This window comes from Sipha flava, unplaced genomic scaffold, assembly GCF_003268045.1.
Source record: "Sipha flava isolate LNK unplaced genomic scaffold, YSA_version1 42_pilon_pilon, whole genome shotgun sequence".
In the NCBI taxonomy this organism is placed as follows: Eukaryota; Metazoa; Arthropoda; class Insecta; order Hemiptera; family Aphididae; genus Sipha; species Sipha flava.
In genome coordinates, this window is record NW_020273159.1 from 703,119 (window position 1) to 726,521 (window position 23,403).

At 36.8% G+C, this 23,403-nt stretch overlaps 1 protein-coding gene across 3 annotated transcripts in view; it reads right to left on the reverse strand.

Annotated features, from left to right (window-relative positions):
- Positions 1-3,674: 3,674 nt before the first annotated feature.
- The window catches only part of LOC112689092 (protein prickle-like), a 152,129-nt gene continuing 132,400 nt past the window's right edge, over positions 3,675-23,403 (reverse strand). For all 3 annotated transcript variants that reach the window (XM_025562608.1, XM_025562609.1, XM_025562607.1), the window contains 5 exons: positions 21,368-21,610; positions 14,202-14,405; positions 13,554-13,752; positions 7,133-7,499; positions 3,675-5,350 (listed from right to left, as the gene is read on the reverse strand). In XM_025562608.1, coding sequence (XP_025418393.1) covers positions 4,111-5,350; positions 7,133-7,499; positions 13,554-13,752; positions 14,202-14,405; positions 21,368-21,610 — 2,253 coding nt within the window. In that variant the 3' untranslated portion in view covers positions 3,675-4,110. The remainder of the gene's footprint in view (positions 5,351-7,132; positions 7,500-13,553; positions 13,753-14,201; positions 14,406-21,367; positions 21,611-23,403) is intronic.

The window sequence follows — 23,403 nt, forward strand, 5'->3', positions numbered from 1 at the left end:
ATGCAAAAATGTACCAGTTCAATAAAAAAAAAATTGTAACTATCCGCTTAGTCCAAAGTACAAAAAATTAATTTTTCTGAATATTTTATTTTATTCAACTCATAAAAAATATTATTTTTTCTCAACATAAATATAAATAAACGTATTTATTGATCGTAGTTATTTTATATTTCAAGGTTATGAAATATATTTTTTAGAACATCGATATCCGGACTAAGGACTATAGTTTTGTAAGTATTATTATGTATTGCGCGATTCCACCCATAGATGTATCTGGTTGATAGTATATTAATTAAATTAATTATTTTTAACGCCTTAAAACGTTTTACGATATTTTTTTTTTTACTTTTTATTTATTTACTTCATTCATATATTCGTCTGGTTTTTAAACACCGAATGCTACCGAATTGAAAAACCTGAAATCAATAGAGTTAAATATATTAATTGACAAATTGAAGCGAAAAAAACGTTGTCGTGTCGTTATCATTGTTGTGTAAGTTAATATAATAATTTATCGCATAATATGGCCACACACGTATGTATATGTAACATCGTGCGTACAACTGCAGTGACACGTTCGAATTTATTTAAATTCGGGAGAAATATATGCGACCGCTATCGCGTGTTCGTCTTTATTTTAGGCGTTGTTCATTAGTTTACATAGGCCATAAATTTGGTGTCCAGTGACACGTGGTGTTGACCTATTCCTGCTGTCGGAAACGCTGTCACTGGTACGGATTGAGCTGTATGGTTTGGGGACTGTTTGCAGAAGCTGTAGTTGTAGTAGTAACTAGTAGTAGTAGTAGTAGTACGAATTCGATAGGAAGGGTAGGTTTACAGGACGCTTCAAAAATTGTACACAACAGCTATAACTTTCATGTGAAATATTTGAATTTAAAAAAAAAACCAACTATGTAATGTGTGTGTGTTTTGGAGTCGATCCGAAGAAAACGAAGGTCTTAATTCAACGTCTTAACCGTTAAGGCTTAACGGACTATTCGATCGTATATTTAATAAGTATTATACTACATGGGGGTGATCAATAAAATAGGATATTGTTAGGACAAATGGAAATGAAACAATTTTAAAACCGAATAAACGTAGGGGCGAATAATACGGGGATCTCGACGCGCAGCGTGCTCACGGCTATGCGTTTCGTAATACCTGTTTGTACATTTGTTCACTGGTTGCTTGTTAGTCGACGACGATGTTGTTCTTAATGTTTCTTCTTCGTGCGACCTCGCACAGCGTTGTTCGATTATTACTGCCGGGCTCCCGAACATTAATTAACCTAATGGAAAGATGCGCGTAATAACAAATAAATTACAGGTCGATAGTGGATTAACATAACGGAAAATTGTTCTAATTTATGCATCGCGTAAGGCATACATACCTACTTAAACAAAAAAAATAAAAAAAAATAAATAAAAAACGTTATAATGAAAACGCTTTATGCGGCGTGTTGTGTGTACCTGTATTCGAAGAATTTAATTACAGTAATCCCTCGTTATCCAAGGATTTTTTATCAACGGTTTCGATTACCCGCGGCTAGTTTCGCGATCAAATGTTATTAATGCAATAACCTTTAAACTATATTATACGAGAACTGTAGATAATTTCAGCAGATCCATTTTTATAGATAATTGTTATATCGCTAAGTATAGCCATACAACTATGTACGAATAGGTATGTACTTATTACAGAAAAGCAACATAGGTGCCTACTTATATATGATTAATAATCGTCAATTATTCATTTATCAGTTGATATTTGTAAAATTTTGGATAAATTAAAAAGTGATGATACCGTAGCGTCATTTGCTAAAAAGTACGAAGTTATCGTATCTAGTATTCGAGAAGTATGAAAAAATGAAGAAACAATACGACTCAGTGTTAAGGAAAGTGGTCCTATTTATTAAACAAATATGTATACTAAGTAATTGTAGAAAATATATATTTAACGTTATTGCGATTTTTAAAATCAAAAAAATAAAACATGAACTCCTTTTTTGTATTGCTTTATGGTCTCGTTATCCTCACAACTTTGATGGAAAGTTACCTCCCCGGATAACAAGGGATTATTGTACATTGAGTGTCCGTTGAAATTTACGAGCATGACTGGTGTCTTAACCTCATCTACAGCGATGATATTTTTACACGAATGATTTATGATATACGATTAACCCCGGATAATATATAATTGTTCTTACAACAGTTGCACACATGTGTCATATGAATATGTTGTATGTACCATAAAGTTATTTTTTTGGTCGGCTTAAGGGTGGATCCAGTATCTTTTTAAGATTGTGTCTTGCAGGTTTATCCCCCCCTCTAAAAAAATAATAATAATAATAATAATAATAATGCGACATTATTGTAGTAAAACTGTCAAGATTTAATTTTATTATCTATTATTTAGTTCTTCTAAATGTTCTTTATTTTTAATATAATTTGATATGATTTTATATACATTTTTATTATTTGACTAATTGTTGTTGCTGTAGAGTTCAACTAATATTTCAACGCATGACATGAGCGTTGGACACTTGAAATCATATTAATGGGTTAAAGCTGTGTAGGATTGATTTAATACGAAACATTTGAACCCCTGTCACTTGACAGAAAAAATAAATAACAACGAACACTGCGAGCATTTTGAAGAGAAAAAAAGACCGTTGTCACCGTGTCAGTTGCTGGACATGGACTAAAATGCTTATCAAAAATACGTCTGGTCGTTTTATTATTATTTCCCATGACTTTTCTAAAGCAACATTTTGAAGTAGCCTTAAACGAATTATTCTGGTAAACAATACACATTGCCATTGTCCAGTCGGACACATGAGGTTTTCGAAAAAATAATGGGCAAAACATGAATTATTATGATCTTAAAATGTTAATCTTTATTTGTTTATCATGATAAATTCATGTACACATATAACATATGGTATTTCCGGGACCTTCAAATTGTGAGTCATATTCTGATTCAATAGGTGAATGTACTTATAATAAATTGTGCGGCGTCCTGAAAAATAAATTGTTTTCCGACGGCGAATATTGAAAGAGCTTTTTAATGAAAATTTCAGCCTGCGAGTCCACCAACTTATACCCGTCACCGGGGATCAATTTTTTAATGCTCTTTGACATCCGAGAGCAATGATTTGGTAACTCTACATATAATTGAAACTATATAACAGTATTCATTGATTATCGAATAAATCTATTTCGTTTTTTTTCAACATTACAGGGTGATTTATTTAACTTTATTCGATTTGTTACTTTTAAGAACAATTCAAACAAAATCGAATGCAAATAATACGCGTATTGAACACCCGTAATGACAGAAGCAAACAGTTCACGCGGTTGTATGAATGTTGTTTTAAATCACATGAACACGACATCTTTTAAATGTTGATACAAACAAAAGGACCACCCTAATATGTATTATGAATGTTTTGCTCGTAAAAGTTCTAACGGAAAAAAAAAACACCTGAAACTCAAGAACTTACTTGAGTAACTCACGAGCTACATAACTAACTCCACGTTTTTTATCCGTATTGTTGTTATCATTATTATACGATAATAGTCTTTTCATAAGCGGAGCACGTACTTTGTGCATGGACCGGGACAACGTACGTGCGTAATGTAAAGTTTTTATCAACTTCGAACAAACGGGGATAAAAACACATTGATTTATTGATTTTTAAAACATAAATGACTACATTATTTACACACATCTCATGTTCCGAAAAAACGTGAGTAAAAAAAAAAAAAAAAATAAATAAAATAATAATCGGGCAAGTACAATACTATCAATATAAACTTAATATTAAACAAATTAACACATAAACGTATACAATATATTATAATGACACTATTGTGGAAGACATCATACGAGAGTATATTATAATAAAGTTAAAAATAGTATGGTTGGGAGATTTTTAGCGAAACGATTGCGGCGAAATCCCTCATGCAACGGTAACGCGGTTCGACCAATCTGGTACGACATAATTACAATGATAAAACAACGTGATGATAATTATTAAATTGCGATCATTATTAACACAACGGACCGTAAGGATGGGCGAGCGAACGTTACTATTGCGGTTCAACATTACTGTATGGCGCAGTTCTTGTCGTCCACCGCTTGTTGGGACGGCGGCGGTTGCAGTGGCCGCTGCATGTGCCCGGGCTGCTGTCCGACGGTCCTCTTGCCGGGCGAACGGTGGCCGGCCTGCTGTTTGGCGTACGCTATGGCGTCGTTGGGCACGTACGAGATCCGGGCTGCGGCACCAGCCCCGGGGCCGTACGGACGTCGCGCCGGCAACTGGTACACGGACAGGTCGTCCAACTCGCTGCCCGAACTGGACGAGCACGTGGAGCAGCACCCGTGCTCGGCGGCCGAGTCGTTGTCCAAGTCGAAATTGTGGGCCGCGTCTCCGAGTTGCGGTGGTTGCGGCGGAGGCGGTGGCGGCGGTGGCGGCCGGTTCCGCGAGCTGCCGCTCCGGCTCCGACTCCGGTTGTTCCGGCCGTCCCGGCGTCGGCGTCTGGTGGTCGTCCGACCGCCGGAAGCTGGTGTGTCTGCCGACGACGAGGCGGTGCCGTCGAAACGCACGGACCGTCGGCCACCCGACGTCATTTCCGGAGTGGACGACGACGACGAAGCCCGGTGCTGCTGTTGGTGATGCTGCACGTTTACGGCACCAGCGGCGGGCGAACCGACCGTGGGACGACGGTCGACCGCGGACCGACGGCTCGACGGCGAACGATTGGCGGACGTGACTTGCAGCGCGGGTGACGCGGTGGCCGCTGCGGCCGCGGTGGTGAGTTTCTCGAACTCGTTCAGCAGCCGGTCGGTGATGTCGTCGTCCGACACGAGCTTCTCCAGGAACCTCTGAGGCAGTTTCCCGTTGCTCAGCAACCGCTGCAGTTCGTACAGCGTGTCGTCTAACCGCCCGTTGCCGCCGTCCATTTGGTCGATCGCCGCCGCGGCCGCGGCCGTCGATGACGTGGACGTGGCCGTAAACCTGTGGCCGACGCGGCGGCCTTCGTAGCGCTCGTCGTAGTCTTGATCGTCGCGGTCGTCGTAGCCGGTCGCGTCCCCGTCGTCTTTGACCACGGTCACCACGCGCCTGGACTCGACTTGCACGATGTCGTTGCGCCGGCGACGCTGTCGCACGTCCAAGTCGGACGGACGGGTGACCATCGGACTCGAACGGGCGAGCACGTTGTCGGCCGCGGCTCGATGCAGGCGCGTAGGCGACGGTGACGACGTGCTACAACCGTTGGCCTGTAAAGCTCTGCGGCCCATTTTCGGAGATCGAGACACCGACTGTTGCGATGGCGAAGGAGATCTGCGAAAATCAAACGGAATCTTTAACACACGTAATGTATTAGTATGGAATCATAACAATGTTTGTATTTAATCGAAAACAGCAGAATCGGCACTTGGGGCAAGCGACAACTTCGTTAACGAAAATCGGAAAAACAACGTAGCGAAAGCATGAGAGGGCGAGAGAGAGAGAGTAGAGGTTAAGTTACGGAGGCATAGGCTAATGAATATTTATAAATTCGATTATATTTTTTTTCCTTTGTCGATTGAATAATTGAAAAACAGCGACGGAAACTTATTGCTCTGTAATGTTTTAATTAGTGTTTTTTGTTGATTACACATCAGAACGCCAAAAGTAATAATAATAATTGATCGATTAAAATATTTCATTCTCGACTACTGACGATGGTTAAAATAAACGTTTCGCTATCAACCCTCGCGTGAATTGTGTGTTTGTTGAATCGAAAAAAAACATTGAATTGGTGACGACTGCTTAAAACTACGATTTCGCTAACCGCTCGGTGTTTTTTTTTTTTTTATAGGATCGATTTCCGTTGAATCGTGGGTTTAAAATACTCTGCATAAGCCACTGTCATTTTGAAATAAAAAATAAAATAAAAACAGAGACGTTGTATATTTTCTTTACTGATTTCACGAGAAATCTGAGAATAACGGCCGAAGCAAAAGGGTATAAAACGAGCGGTAATAACCATTTATAATATGTGTATCATTGTGTGCATTCGGTCGCGGTAAATCAAAAAAATATGATGGCTGATACTGGCCATATTTTTAACGTTCATACGACGGAACTGTATATTGATAATTTGGTACATATGTGCTTTAATCGTGTAACCCATAATACGAAATATTCTCTCGATTGTTTTTAAAAATTTCCTTCCAGCAACACCATAAAATTAAAAGGACCGAAACTTTCGTGACAAGTTTACGATTAAATGTCAAAAGTACACAGCGATGGTCTAGAGGGAGCGAAAAGTGCCCAGGACATGATAGTTTTACGCAGGAGGTATCAATTTAATATTTTTCTCGTTCAAGTCTATCGTACACATGTGTTACGTCGGAAAACCTTTCATAGAATTCCTCATTTCGTAACATATTGTTACTATATAATTATTATAAAACCACTATGGAGATAGTTTTCTGTCGGTTTGAACGTAGAATTATTTTTTCTTTAAGATAATTGTTGCCCTTAAGCTATGCAACCGAGGAATTCTCAACCGACGACCAGATTTTTCTCGAGCCTAAAACGATTATGTATCTACGTATTTCCTTCGTCGTGTTTCATCTGTTACACACGAACGCAACCTGTCCTCCTGTATACGTCATTCTTAAGAACGCCACACACAGAAATGGTAGCCGAAAATATGTTAAATATTTACTTCAAGCGTGTATTTTATAAAGTGCCTATTGTTTGCACAGCAATTACTGACTGAATAACAAAACCGAATAAACGAAATAATTTCCTATACGTTTTTATCCCTTCCCCCGACACGAACGTTGTCGATATATTGTGACGCTGTTTCAATCCAAAATCATCAAGACCGCTATAAGCATATAACTTATTGCGCGTTATCGTGCGATGTCCGTTCACGTGAAAGTTGATATTTTACGAATAGCGTAACGGAACGAAACCGACCGGGCACATGAAACGCACGTAAAAACGATCACAACGACGGTAATAAACAGAGCGAGAGTGTCATGCATGACGGCGTAGGGAAGTGCACGTTTGCTCGATCGTTCGCGGGCGGGGAAGGGACGAATGTGAAAACCGGTGAGAAAAACCTACGCGATTCCGTTGGAGTTGTTCCGTCTTCCAGAGCCGGCCGGCGAGTCGGGCGCGGTGACGACCGGTTGCTGCTGCTGCTGCTGCGTGGGCGTATTGGCGGTGGCCGGTGCGGAAGTCCCAATGGCCGCGGCCGAAGTCATTTCCGATTCCGGTTGTTGCGACTCGGCAATAGCAGCGGCCGTTGTAGCGCGGCCATCGAACGCCGGGGACGGGGCCGTCGGCGGTTCGCCTTTGCTGCAAGCGATCGAGCAGTAGATGGCTCCTCGGCGCGGCAAGAACGGCCTGCCCAGCAGCGACGATCTGCACGTGTGACAGCAAAAACACTGTTCGGTCGCGTGCCAGTGTTGTCCTTCGTGGCTCATTTGTCCTGCGGAAAGATACGCAAGCGTTATTTATTATTGTTACGTGCGGGGCGCGCTTACACGATACGCAGCATCGCGATAATTAAACGATAATACGTTATAATAAGATATACTACGTTGTAATACGTACGGTATGTCGTATTACGGAAACGAAACGAGTTTGTATTTTTTTAAATTTTTTTTTTTTATCAATATTTGTTATGGTATAGCTGTAAATCTATCGTATTATAGTAATTAATGGTACGCGACTTAATCGAAATAAATATAAATGGGTACCATCCCTCTCTATTTGCCATAAAAACTCTTCAAGAGTTTTTGCCAACACCTACTTCCACTCTTCTCGATTCTATACCTCTTCCTTAATTGTTTGTCCTAATTTTAAACGGATACGTGAAAAGAAATGGTTCCGTAATCCTCGCATTAGGCCGGGTGAACATTGAGACGCAGGCGACGCAGCGCAGCGTAGTATTTGTAATCCATTAGTGAGAATGTACTAGCACTTATTAGTAGACAGGGCAGGGTAGAGCAGAACTTTGTCTGTGTCGACCTGCGATACAGTTTACTGCACACGTGCCACACGCATTTGGAATATTTTCCATTTAAATTACGCCAGCCTAAAATAATACTCTCTTTTTAATTTTGGTTTGGTATTTGATTTTTGAGGTGAAAGAGTCTATAATTAAAGCAGGTTAGGTTTTAGATTTTTTTTTTAAAAAAATTGTTTTTTCACAATTGTTTATGTGTTCTTAACGAATGTAATAAGAGAAGTTCATCAAATTCATCATCAGAATCTGATTCAGAACTTAATTTTATTACATTTTTTGCTATAATTTCACTCATGACTGGATGAATGGTGATACGAAACAGCGTAGTAATATGTGCTCACATAGGTCACACAGTTCTTCCTGCGCTGCGTTGCCTTACGCTGCCCTACACTGCGCTGCATCGCTTGTGTCTCAATGTGCGCCCGGCTTTAACGTGTAATAATTTTGAGATTAGAGGACGTGCAGTTACATTCAACGAACTAATAAATAAGTTATACATGAACTGTAATAATTTTCTCGCTATAGCCCGTCAAATTCGTTCGATCCATATTTTTAATTTTAGCCTTTTTTTTTTTCAATTAAAAGGCGTATTTTTATTGTTGAACATTAATCAGTTCTTCATTCATCGTCACACATACATTCAAACATACCCATATATTAAATACATTTATATTGAACGTAAAAAATTATTTTTTATCATCGCGCCAATAATTTGCACTCTGCGCGTTCCTAACATAGACTACTGTAATCGTTGAATAATAAACGAATAATGATGCATGCACGTGGTGCGCAAAATATCGTCTGATTGTTCATAAACCGATCCGGTCACGATGGGGTGTAATAATTCTTTTTGTCGGCGCGTGTGCATGCACGCACGCGGCACTCGCTTGAGCACACCATAAAACGATTCCCGCGATATCATTAATACGATAACCGAAAATGGATCCTTTGACGAATACATGTACTCGTATATATATATATATATACAGGACCTTCGTACACGCGGAGTTATATTATCCTTGTAAGTATTCCGACATATATACGACGTCTTAACTTGTAGTTACGTAACATTAATCGTGTGATATTATTTTTCTTTGAGAATTCAGAAACAGATGAGTTTCGTACAATAATCTTATCCACGATATGTCGACGTGTGGATATATCGTATAGTATGGGGTTTATGGATCTGATCATAGTGAAAATGTCTTATTGTGAGCAAGGTTATTCCACTATGTACCTACATATTATTGGTAAAAGTTTTCGGATAGAAGAGAGTAATACTTTAAAAAGTACGTATAGCTTCGTACAAGAACAACCGTCGGTTTGAACAGGTATTTTTATTTTTATTGTACGAGAAGACGTGTAGCGAAGACTCACTCGACTAAAAGCATCGTAAAGCGTAATATTAACAGTGTGGATAGTAATTAATGTGTTTTTAATCTCCGACGGAAGATTAAAAATACGTACATCATAAAATACTACACGTTACACATTATATTGTTGACGTAGACATGCGCGTTATTCGGAAACACGTTGTATTATGTAACGTACGTAATATTATATCATGTGGATCACGGTTACTTGTAAAATATTACTACCGCCGAAGTGTGAATGACGAATTGTTATGATCATTAGGTGTTTAGAATAAACATTGCGTGATCCCGGAGGAAAACACAATTAATTAAGAAGTTGCTGTTAACTTTTTACTACGAGCAGGAATTCAAACGACGATCCATCTTTTTTTTTTTTTTCTACGTTTTTCAACTCGTCATAATGTCATACGAACATAAAACGGGTTCTGTACACTTCGTACCCTACATATTGGATGTTTTGCTAATAATTTTGAGAGTTTTAATTTTATGAGGGTCATAAAAAACGAAATTATTTCGTTAAGGGGAAAAAATGTGTATTAAACAATAACACTGGGAGCAATAAATGTTTAATTTACATTTATCCGGGATCCTAACGAAATGTTCTCTAATTATCTCTCCGCAAAAAAAAAGAAAAAAAAAAGAATAACATGAAATTTTAATTTCATATCCGCTTGCGAGTAAAAATAAAATAACTTACCTGGCAATTTAAATATTTAGTGAGAGGAATAAACGAGATGTTTTTTCTCATAAAAAATGAACGAATTCTTCGTTTTTTTACAAGTTCACCTACAACTTATTTGTTTTAATTCGTAAATGAAATGTGTAATCTTTTTAATATTACTTTTGACATTCGAACATTTCTTTTCGATACGTGTTTCGTTAAACGAACATTTGATTTAGCTATCTCATGATAATTGTTTTTTGTTTTGAGTGATTATTTTTTTCTCGATTTGTTTTTAGGTTAAACCGTATTCACCGTATATTATAATTATACGTTATCTATTTACGTTCAGCGCGCATTTAGTGGTAGATTCGGTTACACGATTTATTTTTCATTATCGTTTATTTTCAAAACGGATTTTGATTATTTTGTCTAATGAAATATATTAGCGTAACGGAGCACTTACACCGAGTTAAACGCGTCCGAATAATAATAAAAAAATGTCGCAAATATCACTGATCGATATTTTTTCATTAGACATGTAGGTATAGGTAAGTATTAATAATCGACGGATACAACGACGACGACGACGGAAACGAACCGGTACATTCGAGCGCAAAGTAGCATTATATTATACGACTATAATTATGTGTGTAGGTTCGACTCGAAAATATCTAATAGCGATTGACATTTATAGCTGCGCGGTTCTATATTTTTTATTCGATATTTTTAAGCGAGTACTATGTAGGTTAATTGATTTCTATTGTGGTGGATTGTTGGCTACGCGTGAGAATGTGATACGTAATAATAAAAATTATGATTGATCGTTAAAGGTTTATTGCGGTTTCGTGATGTACAATATAATATAAAGTTACGCGCGCGCGCGCGTGTGTGTTATATACAATGATACATCTCATCGCGCGTTACGGCCGCCGCGCCGATTTAGAATAAAATATTATATTGTATTCGTACAGCACTACGTGCTCGTCGGAATAATAATAAAATTAAAGATATCAACGGTCGATAAGGTCCGCGAGAATGCACGACGGAACAGATTCTGTCTATACCAGTAGTATTATTGTGCGTACCTTTTACGTGTACAAGAACTGGTATCCGCGCGACTGGCATTATCGATACTTACGTTGTACAGCACGGCTAAATAGTTGCGAGGAATTATTATAATATATGTGGTCCGCATTATATTCTTATTACTATTATTAAACATCGGCGGGGAATTAATATCTGAGATCCCGACCGAACGCTGTAGTCCTGCGCGCCCCGACGTGCACTGCGACGCGGTTACGTGTACACGCAGTTATCGGAACAGGGCGCGTATGAACGTCTGAAGATATCTTTCGAGATAATATTGTAATTTCGCGTCCGGGGAAGAAGTAGTGGTAGTAGCGGTAGTTTTAGCAAAACTAATACGTCGGAGCGTATAATATTCTCATCGTTACGTATTAAGCACACGAACACGTGTATAAATTACAATACGAACACACTGTACGCGCGTAGTGTTCAAACTCTAGAACGATTTTGTTTTTCAGTCTCACGGGTGCCCTCTTTAAAAGGTTTCATTTAACGGGCGTACGGTTTAACGCGAAGCGGGGTACACATTTCGTGCACGGTGAAAACGGGTTTTCTCAAACGAACCCGACCAACGGCTGCGCGCTACTGACGACTCGGATGCATAACTCGGATACTACTCGGGTCTATTTACTTCGTTTTTTTTTAATCCGTTGCTATACACGATATTCTACGCAGATGCAATTATGTTAACCGTTTACTATCGCTTAAATTTTTAACGATTATTGTACAGCCATTACTACGCCGTTCCGTACAACCTTTGTGCGCTGGCGTTCTCGTAAGGTATTGTTCCGGAGTATTTGAATCCGTATAAATATATCGCTCGGAATACTCTCGTTATTTATACAATAGCTAATATAATATGTATATTCGTATATAAAACGTTAAACTTGCAATACGGGCTTTTATAAACGTGAGATATATAACCAAACGTATTTGGATTAGTCCCTAAAACGTATCCAGTCGGGCGAAACGTTGAAGGAGACGAGTGCATTTTAAACATTTAAATGGAAAACAATTCGAATTAACTTCTGATATATTAAATCCGAGTTGGCGTACACGTTATATGTTATAGATACGCGAATGTCAGAGGGAAAATGAACATTTTTTAAATTATTTTTTAACGCGAGAGGCGCACACGTGTGAAGTTCAACGCTGCAGGCGTTTTATATTTCATTTAGAAATATTATTACTATTATTTCACCCTCCATCCGTCCCGGTCGTGCGCAAGTTACTTTCGATTTTGACAATCGTGCTCGGCGCTTATAACGTTTTGTCATGCATAATTTCGAATTAAACGTTTTATAAATCGGAAGCATTAGACCGCGAATATAATCGCGAACCTAACGAGTGTTAGAGGTGAGTTGTAACCGAAACAAATTTGAAAGCAGTCGTCAACTTTCACTACCGTTAAAGCTGTTTGTCAGTTTTTACAGGAGTTTAATACTATCCTTAATAAGCTGTTTTGTTATAAATTACCGACATCTGCGCGCGTAGTCACACACCAACTTTAATCCTGATTGCCGGATGGTTTACATTTGCAACGATTGTCTCGTACACACATACAATTGTGTTATATTGAATATTGTAAAATTATGATTTGCTTAGCGAAAGCGCAAGAGAAAAGTAATCTATCATATTATTAGTGTAATTAATATCAATGTAAACTATACAGATTTTGGATTTAACTATTATTATTATTGTAACTATATGCAAAGCAGTCCAAACGTAATATTACAGTGTACTCGTGGCTGTAATAATACGAATCCGAAAGAAAACTATTCCGTAAAAATGTTGTTTCGCGTAATCAATTTCGATTAAAAAAAAAACATTTCAAACAAGGCGGATACTATATTCACTATACGTCATGCTGCAATTCGCTGTTTTTATTTGTTTCACATGTACACCATTATAATTTTATAGCTGCATATATTATTATATTATATGCCATGGCATCTCTTTGAAATATTATCACTTTATTACGTATACGTTTGTACGACGACGTTATAGAGGTTTGTTGAAGTTAAATAGGTAGGTTTTTATTATTTAAAACGTTTTAAATCAAAACCGAACCGACAAGTTGATTATCCGTACATAGACATCAAACCGTTTTGGTAAGAATTAAAAAAAAAAAAAAAAAATCCGCGTGCAACCGATTTAAATTAAATCTGTTCGTTTCGTAACAATATTTTTTACGAGTAAACATTCGATACAATTTTCGAGTCGGACGAACGATCGAGTCTCGCCGAATCCACACGCTGCAACTGCGACCGTTTAAATCGAATCTGGCCGTAGACTCGCGGCGAGACGCGAACGTTTTCGTTCTAAAGCGTACGCTGTCGCAAGCGGGTTGGTGTTCGCGAGTTCGCACCGACTTGGGTTCGCCAGGCTTACCGTGGTCCACGCTTATCGGGTCCCCGCATGAATCGCAGTACTCGGCGAACAGCCCGTCGAAACACTGCAGGCAGTACGGCCGGCCGTCCCTCATGATGTATCGTTGGCCACCCAGCTGCTTGTCGCATTCCAGGCACGCGAAGTGTTTCATGTGCCACGCGCGACCTTCCGCTTCCGTGCACTCGTCGGCCAGGATGATCTGTGTGCGCAACAAAAAAATAAATAAATAATGTGATAAAATAATAGTAGTGTTTTGTTTGCAAATGATCCCCCTCCACATATAAAAGTTATGTATACGCCACTGTGTACACCCTCACTACGACCGTGCCGTTCCGGCAGTAATGAGTTCGACGGTATTTTTTCGCAATTTAAGCAAACGCGAACAATCGATTCCGTTGTTCCGAAACGTCCGTTGCCGCCCGAAAAGCCTAACGCCGAAACGGCTCTTCATCGCGTAAAGGATATGGTTGAAAAAAAAAAAAATCACTGTAACATTCGTGAATCGAAAGGAAGCGTTTAAACCGGTGGTTCTTGAATCTGGTCCGCGAACTCGCGCGTAGGCACCGCGACCGGTGATGCAACGCCGCGCCGAGCCGTTCAACGTTACGCGTCACTAAGCGATTGTATTCGAATCGACTGTCGACATACCTCGTCGCAGGCCGAGCACCTGGGCTTCAGCGTTTCCGCGTGGTGCCGACCGCAGTAGATGTGGTCGTCTTTGTAGAAGTATATGAGGTCGACGAGTATCTCTTTGCACACGCGGCACACGAAGCACGCGGGATGCCACGCCGCCACGGATCCCACTCGGCTCGCCGTCACCGCCATGTCGCCGGGCTGCAGGATTTCTTGACACTGGAAAAAAAAAAACGCGCGTTAGTAAAAAAAAAAATAGAAACGTCGAATGCGCGAACGCTGACCGCGAACCGAACAACGGGTTGGCGTTTGACCGCGCGTGCTTTCGGTTCACGTGTTACGCGGTTCGGCGAATCCGTCCGCGCAACAGAACGCGTTTTTACACACGTGCCGCCACACGATTTCCCGTGGATCCGACCGGAACACGGTGGTCGAAAAACAGGTTTCGAAAACAAAATGGACGTGTTCGACTGGCTCGCGGATACGCGTCGAACAAAAAACCCCCCTTGTTGTTTATTTTTTGTTTTTAATTTTTGTCCGGTGTCATTAAAAAAAGGTTTGAAAAAAAAAAATGACTGATTCCTGCGAGCAACGACGGTTGATTAATTTATATTTAATTTTCCTTTCGGTCCCGCATGTTGTGCACGTGCGCGCGGTTTCAGGACCGAAGATATTATTCTGTACCGTTGACTTTGCGATCTGACGTATTGTAGCACAAGGCGCTTGTAAAACGATTTTTTTTTTTTTTTATTGTTTCGTTTTAATTGCACAACGAAACGATTATTAAATTAAACGGAAAAAAGGGAAATCAGGGGAAGTGACGACAAATAAAAACTGTGTATTGACACCGGATAAACATTTAATTTCAATATAGGTGCACGTCTCTCGTTTCAATCACTATAATTAAAAACCATGCGCCGGTGGCATCAATTTAAATTAATTTTGTAAAATATGTGAGAGTTCTATTGTGCGTTACAAAGAGTAAAAGGGTGGGTTAGGATTAAAGTTGAAAGCTTTGATCATACACATACACATATTTATATTTATATATATGAAATAATATAGATAATGTGCATCGTTGTGATTAAAACACATATTAGTCATAATTATAACGGTTTTAGATAAATTAATTTTTCTTATAATTGTACATCGTTTTATATTGACGTGTAAATTATGTATACAATATCAGAGAATAAAAATCAACGTGAAAAATTACGATAGATACCGATAATTTGCCTGATAATTGTTTTCATTTAAAACACGTAAATAAGTATTATAATGTATTATAGTTATATTATAACTTTAAATTAAAAAAAATATTGTATTCTTTTGATTTTGGCTGATAAAAAATCAATTATAATAATTATGCTTAATATTCTTGAACGTAAATATTTACTTTATCTTTTGGTTTGAACTTTGTAGTATAACATTTATGAATTGTCTTTATTTAACACGAAATGTTTAAAATATTTGTATGATTATTGATGTTCAAATGTATTTAATATACTAATTATACATACATATTATAAATTAAAAATATACCACTTTAATTGCAATACATGCAGTTAAATATTATTTAAAAAAATCCCTAAATGTTAGGGAGAATATGGAACGAGTTTCAAAATATTTGTGATGAAATTAACGGGTTGAATTAGGAAAATGCACCATACATAAAGTATATTCGTTAAATTTGATGAGCTCTGATATGCTGACTTTTATTCTGTATATTTTATCATGAGAAAAATACCATGTTCAATGTTTTATGAAATACTATCTCGCGATAAGATGTCATTATATGTTATTTTATAATATTCATTATAAATTTATCATGATGATCTAAGTCATAAAAGTGTTTAATTTTTAATTTTATTACCTTAATGACTAGGCACTCATTTTTAAATTGACATAAATCGTATAAGACATGAAAATGTACAACGCTACTATAAAAGTGGTTTTTTTTATGTTAAAAATCAATTTCTACAAATCAGCTAGCGCACAGATAACAAAACTGATAAAAGTTAACGGGAAAATGCCATTAACACCATTAAATAATAATAAATAATTATAAAATTTAATTCTAACGAAATTTTACAATGAAATCAAACACAATCAAATACAACAGGCATAATGAAGATATAACCGAACAGATAATAGATTTCATTTAATATTGATTTAGGTATTTGGTTTATTTTTTCAATTTAGTTACCTATTGATAAATGCTAAAATGGAATTGATTTTTAAATTATAATTACGGCTTCCTAACTTATACCCTCTTTATGTCATTTTCAATAAACAAACGTTATGATAATTGATTTAAAAATAATTTATTAATACATTTAAAATAATAATTATAATATTTAAGGCAAATAAAAAAAAAAAAAAAAATAAAACTAAAATTAAAAATATTTATTAAAGTAAATTGTTTTGAGTAACCGGTGGCACCCTACAACAGCATAGTACAATGTGAATTTAGTATATTACTTTATCTTTAATACATCGATGTTACTCCTAAGGTGTATTTTAACCATTTTAAGATAACAATTTGAATATTCAAACCAGGTAAAGAAATAATTTTATAATAGTAATTTATTTTCTTACAGTTATTGTAGTGATCACGCACCTATATCAAATAATGTATTTATGCCCATGTATATTTTATTGACGATTGTAATGACATTTATAAAAGTTAATTATCGAATAAGTAATTTGTACTCTCACATAATGTAAAATATTTTCAAACATATATTTAGGTGAATATTAAAACAAACTAATGTTATAAGTAATGAACACGTGTAATAAGGCAATACTTAGTAACCAACTACTATAGCAATAACAAAATTATGACATGAGAATTAGTGTAAGTAATTAACTAAAATGATACAATGTACATAATAGGTACGTATAGATGTATATAAGTTTAGAAATACTATTACATTTTATATTATGTGCATAGTGAAGTAGAGGCTAAAAAATGTGTTTTGGTAATTATTCAAAATTATGTTACTTTTAATATATGGTCTTTTTCTGAACGGCTAACGTCAGACTGTTATAGCTATCATTGTGTTTAATGAAGACTAAACTAAACAAATAATAAATATTAACTACATAGTTATAATATAATTACCGGGATTGGAATTAATTAAAATATATGCGTTAGGTATAAGTACAATGTAATATAATTAATTATGTCTGCGGTGTAAGATAAAAGGTAAATGATTTAACATATTTTTCCAGCTATGAATAACTAGAGGAATACGATGAAACGAGAAATTTAATATACGGATTAAATAAGTTTATAGCATAAACTTAAAATGCCTTATAACTATCAGCGTTGGCTTGATTGCAGAACGCGTACGTTGAAACAGTAACGGGGTGGAATTAATTATGGTTCACACTTAGAAAAATACATTTTTTTTTTTTTTTTTTTGTACAAACAGGTTTTGAAACAAAATTACATTGTATGTGTTTGGTTTTCTAAATGGCCCAAAGCGTAACGGAGAAGTTGTTCGTTCGAATGATGGAACATCATTTTAAGCGAAAATGACAAGATAACGTTAACAAAACATCGATGTTGAATCAGGAATTAAATTACTGCGCAAAACTGTGGGCATAATCAATAACTTCAACGTGGTGAACATTGATGTGTGTCAATAAAATAGTAGGTACGGCAAACGATGGCGGATAAGATTAATTTAACGTTTGATTTCGCCAGGATTATGATTATCGTAACATCTGATACTACTAGCCGCGATCAAATAAATTCCCACGTATGCTGCCTGATGGTTGCGCACAACGCGATGATTTGTTAAAAATTATTACGTTCGACTGTTTTCCCCCGATGGGATGAAATGGTACCGCATTCGTTCGGACCGCGTTACGGGACACCGGAGTCGAACGCAAAACGACGTGGGTCAATGTTTTGAGAACAACGAGGTGCTGAAAGTTTACGAAGCGCAAACACTGGTGACAATGTTGGATACGATTTCGCGACCGTCGCGCGAAACCGCGATAAAATCAAAGAAATGCGGCCCACGCACCACTCGTGGCCGCTGTCGTCCGCGTCGAAGTACATAACGCGCGATTGATCGACAACGAATAAACGTTATTACGATGCGTACGCGGGGTGCACGCGTGAACGGCAATTAAATAATTATTGTCGGTGCAGAGCGTTATCGATAAAAAACACGCGCGTTGGAACGAAATCGAACCGGTGGTAAAACAAGCGTCGACTGAAATACGTACTGTTATCCTCGACTTCGCAGTGAAATCGAAATCGTCACACCAGTAGTAAAAATGGTTCGCCCAATCCGCCGAAGCACCGGAGGACCCGCGAGACGGGGTACGTTTCGAGGGTGTATGCGAGGAAACGTTGGCGATCGAATTGCGGCTTTCTAATAATTGCAATTCCGCCGAGATAAAAGCCGCGTACAGCCACCGTATTTATTATATTTATACCCGCCCATTGAACGCTGAACACCACCGCGGCAAGTCGACGGGCTTAAGTGGGATTTCCAGGGAGACCTAGCGAGATTCCGCTGCGGATGTTGCTGTATTTCTTATCGCGATAATTCAAGACGCGAAATACTTCGGTTTGCGGTGGCGGTGGCGGTGGAGCAGGTCGTCGTCGTCGTTGTCGTCAGCTCTCTAGCCAGCCAAATAATAACAATTTCGAGGGGTTACCATTTTTGGCTGGCTTACCTCCTTCATCCCCGCCGACACCACCATAAATCACACGTTAAAAACACTTTAAACCCGACCGGGGTAATTGCCCCGCCGGCGGGGTGCGACGGCGCACAGCACACATGTGACTTGTTGTTGTTAAACAACGGGCGGGTTACAGTTTTACCAGCGAGAAAGAGTGCGCTCGGAAGTATTCCCTTCACTTAGGGTAAACGACGAACCCTTTAGAACGCCTACGGTAATAAATCCATTGACGCCAAGTGCCGTTGAAAGATAACAACCCATCTATCAGATACCACCACCAACACCAGGGCCGCTGCCGCCACCACTTCCACCGACGCGCATTCGTCGCCACACGGAAACGTTCACGATGAGAACTGTTGAAATTACCGAGTTCGTGAGGTAATTATTATTATACACAACTCTACCGTCCCGAACCGACTTCGAGGCGTGGTTATCGCTTTTATTTATTTTACCCGTTACGATAAATCATCGACTTCGTAAAAATTACTTTAACGAGAACTTTGTTTTTGTTTTTTCTTATAGGCGTCGGAGAAAAAAAACCAAACGCACATTTGTATCTCTTGTCATTTACACTATGGCCGTTTACCGCGCAGTTTTTTTTTTTTTTTTTAGCACAGAATTTAATTATTATAAAGCAAGAATATTTTACATCACACGAAAAAAAAAAAATAATGACATACCAACTTAAAGAAAAATAATTATAACTAAATGCAATTAGCCACTGTGACAAACAATACCAACGTCTTATACGTTCTCAATATTTTCCATTTTAAAATCGAATCGAATACACTTATATAAATGTATACAAGACTCTGCTGTCAATACTTTATGATGGGAAATGTATCCAATATTCATTAAGAATACGCTTCAATCAAAACCATCGATGCAGAATAAGGATTTAGATAAAAAGTGAAACATAATTTAGTGATTTTTATTGTTTTTTTTTTCAGAGATTGGAAGTAAAAATTGTTATCGTTGTATTGTACGTAAAGAGTATGTAGGAATTGTAAAGTTCTAAAGTTCATGATCGGGAATGGAAGTGATGTATATTATATATATGTATATTAGTATATTAATATATATATAGAAATTCTCTCTGTCCCGAGAACCCTTGTCAACTTAACGATTGACATGAATAGAAAAATCAAAATTGTGTCAATTGAGTTGGGTTGTGAATCTGTGAATCGAAATATATACATAAATATATTTATATACGTATGATTGAATATGATATTTTAAAAGTCTTACTACGCAGAAGTTTCCTTGGTGTCGATAAGAATTCTATACAAGATAATATTATAAAATAGACAAAAGAGTACACGATAGTGAAAATTGAATTTTAAAATAAATGTATCCAAGAAAAAACTGTTTTACGAGAATATAATATATAATGTATGTTATACGTCAAATATATTTATAAATATGGTCTAAATACAATTATAAATGTAATAAATTAATTTTAACGTGAATCCATACAATAAGGCAAAATGATTTGTGTAAAATGTCTTCTCCCGTGGCGGCACCGATAAACTACGTTTTAATTCATAGGATAACCAATGGATGGAAATAATTCCGATGGAATAATCACACTGATATTTTTATTACTTATAATATGATAACGTATCGTCTGTCAAGCGCCCTGAAAGATTTATTACCTTGGAAACAGAGATAACGTAATCGAGTTGACAGGTATACCTCTAAAGAGTTCATGCACCAAAGGACGTAGCACAAAAGAATGACGATGACGAAAAGGTAATCTGTTTTTCCACTGTCGTACACATGCACACAGGTTAGCTTTTATCGATGAATTTTCAATGTTGTTTTTTATTTGGCAACTATTTTTTTTTTCTGAAGAATAAGAACTTAATGCCACATCGATCTGATTACAAAACCTTTCGCGTCACCATTTATCGTATATTTTAAATTCTGAACGGAAAACAGTGTTAAAGCTATTTGATTTACAAAGTAGAGTATTCAGTGTAGGTACGTTTCACATGAACATTTTGTTTAGGGTATATTGGACGTGTGGCATAAGAAATGCATCGGAATGGGAATTGAATCGAAATCATCTACTGTTAATGTAATTCTATTGCGATGAATCTTCAAAATATTTTTTATGTCCCCAAGATAGAAAGAAAAAATGTAAAAAGGTCTTCGCTTGCTATTAAAATGCGATGTTCATCGTTCTTGAATTTAATATGGTATCACGCGCTCGCTTTAAGTAAGGCGGTATTCAAAACAATAGTCTATTCAATGCGCGTAGCAATGAGCAAATCTTCGTGTGCAATGTACAAGTACGGAGTCTGTGTGGTTTTTTTTTACATATTTTCTGTTTACCTTGTACCGTACGTACCTGCCGCGATAGATATCCATTCGCGTATAAGAATAATGATTGTTTTACAAATGGGTTATGAAAGAACGTAGGCAAATAATAATCATAATCATAAAAAGTCCTACTGCTCAACGATTACACTTACGTTTGTACAAGGTATGGCCGCGATCAGTTGCTTGGCCACGCCGCGTCCCAGGGCGTCACGTTTTCTCTGAGCGCTGAACAGCCTAAGTTCCTTGCGCTCTTCGTCCGATAGACCGCGGCAGTACCGCACCTCGTTGTCGTGTGGAGGCAGTTGCTGTAGAAGCTGCCTCACCCGATATCGCTCGCCTGCCGAGTTCAGATATGGCACTTTGTCTTCAGGCACTCCCGAGAAGAATAAGTGCACCTGGAAGCAAAACAAACAGAAACAACAATAAATACTTTTGGACTATACATCGCACGGGATACATTGTAATTTTGTCAGAGTACTATACAACGTCGTACAAATAAGATCAATATTAGTCGTGAATTTTATTGTAGTTTTTAAATATATACGAAATAGATTCTCGTTTCGTCAAATATCCAGGAGAACAAGCGGAGAAAAAATATCGGTTAAATACTCTATTGAGTACAAAACGGAGGAGTCTTACTGGTAGATAGGAGTTTGATGCAAAATATCGAAAAATTCGACATGTTCATGTTTGACTTGCATTACAAAAATATATTTCAAAATCTATCTAAAATACATAACAAAGTACGTGAACATTAGGAATCGGGCTACATGCATACATCAAAAATGAGTGATAAAAAGCATTGATGTTACACACATAATCTACTAAATTAATAATGAAAACATAATCTTCAGTGTAATATTATTGAACATTTCTTATACATCATGAAAAAGTCATAAACAATTAATTATATTGATAACATTGTAATTCAGTAAAATTAAGAATATTAAACTGATAAAAGTACCAAGAAAATTTAAATATAATGATGAAAAACATTGTACATAGTGTAAAATCATCGTTAATGGTAATAAGTTTAATAATTTTGTTTAATTCTATATTAAAACATAAGGTCTACGACACTTTTGCACTCATTATTGTCTAATAAAGTTATAATAATGGCTAACTGTATCGTTTTATTATATTTTTCACTCTGTAATTGGTAATTTTAAGGTAAAAAATATTCACGTGATTTAAAGTTAGAGTTATGATTATTTGTATTGTTTAAATATTAAAAAAATTCAATAGACCATACGTTAAGTCTGTACAATTATAAAATACCATAAATTAGAACAGATTATTAAAACTATATCAATATATAGTCAAGAAAGAAAAACATGAAAATTATTATCATGCTCTTCATTAATTATTCGTAGTTAAATAATCACAACTAGGTAAGTAAGAATAATTATATGAACAAATAATAGTTAGATAAGTACCCATACATCAAAGTTGTCAGACACTCATTCCTTTTTCAACGTTTTCAGTTTCTCCGAGAATATAATTATATTACGAATGGAAACTAATTATTTTAGTTATAACAAATGATTTATAAGTGGTCAAGACTATATAAGACTCAATAAATATACTTCTGATAAAAACCACTTACCAAATACCAACGTAAATACTCGGTAAAAAATGTAGATTTTAAATTAGTTCTTCGCAAAAAGTGTTAATCATTGTTTACCATATTTATTTTGATAAAACAACATTACATATTTTTCATGGTATGTGACTAATAGGAATGTACACAATATACGGTGCGTTTAATTATTTTGAGGACTTGTTCAACAACACAAATAAAATTAGTTGTGAACAAATTAATTTTTAAATTTTTAAAAAATTCTGAGTTCCAAATATTTAAACATAGCTGACAAAAATGGGCTGGCAAAAATATAATTTGATTTGAACTTTTATGTGCTATAATATAGTTTTGGTACAGTGTCGTTTTTCCACTTTTAACACTTTTAATTACATTTCAGGCACTTTTCGGTATTCTTAATTAGAACACGCGTTAATTAAATATCCCGAATAATTGTAAACAAAATATATGTTCGAGCGCAGCTAAGTAAATTATAATAACTCGATAAAATTATACAAATTCGTTGGAGTATCCGATGAAAAAAGGACGGATGAACCTAGGAAAACGTTTCACCGATGCGGAATAACTGTAAGTAAACATCCTATTCGC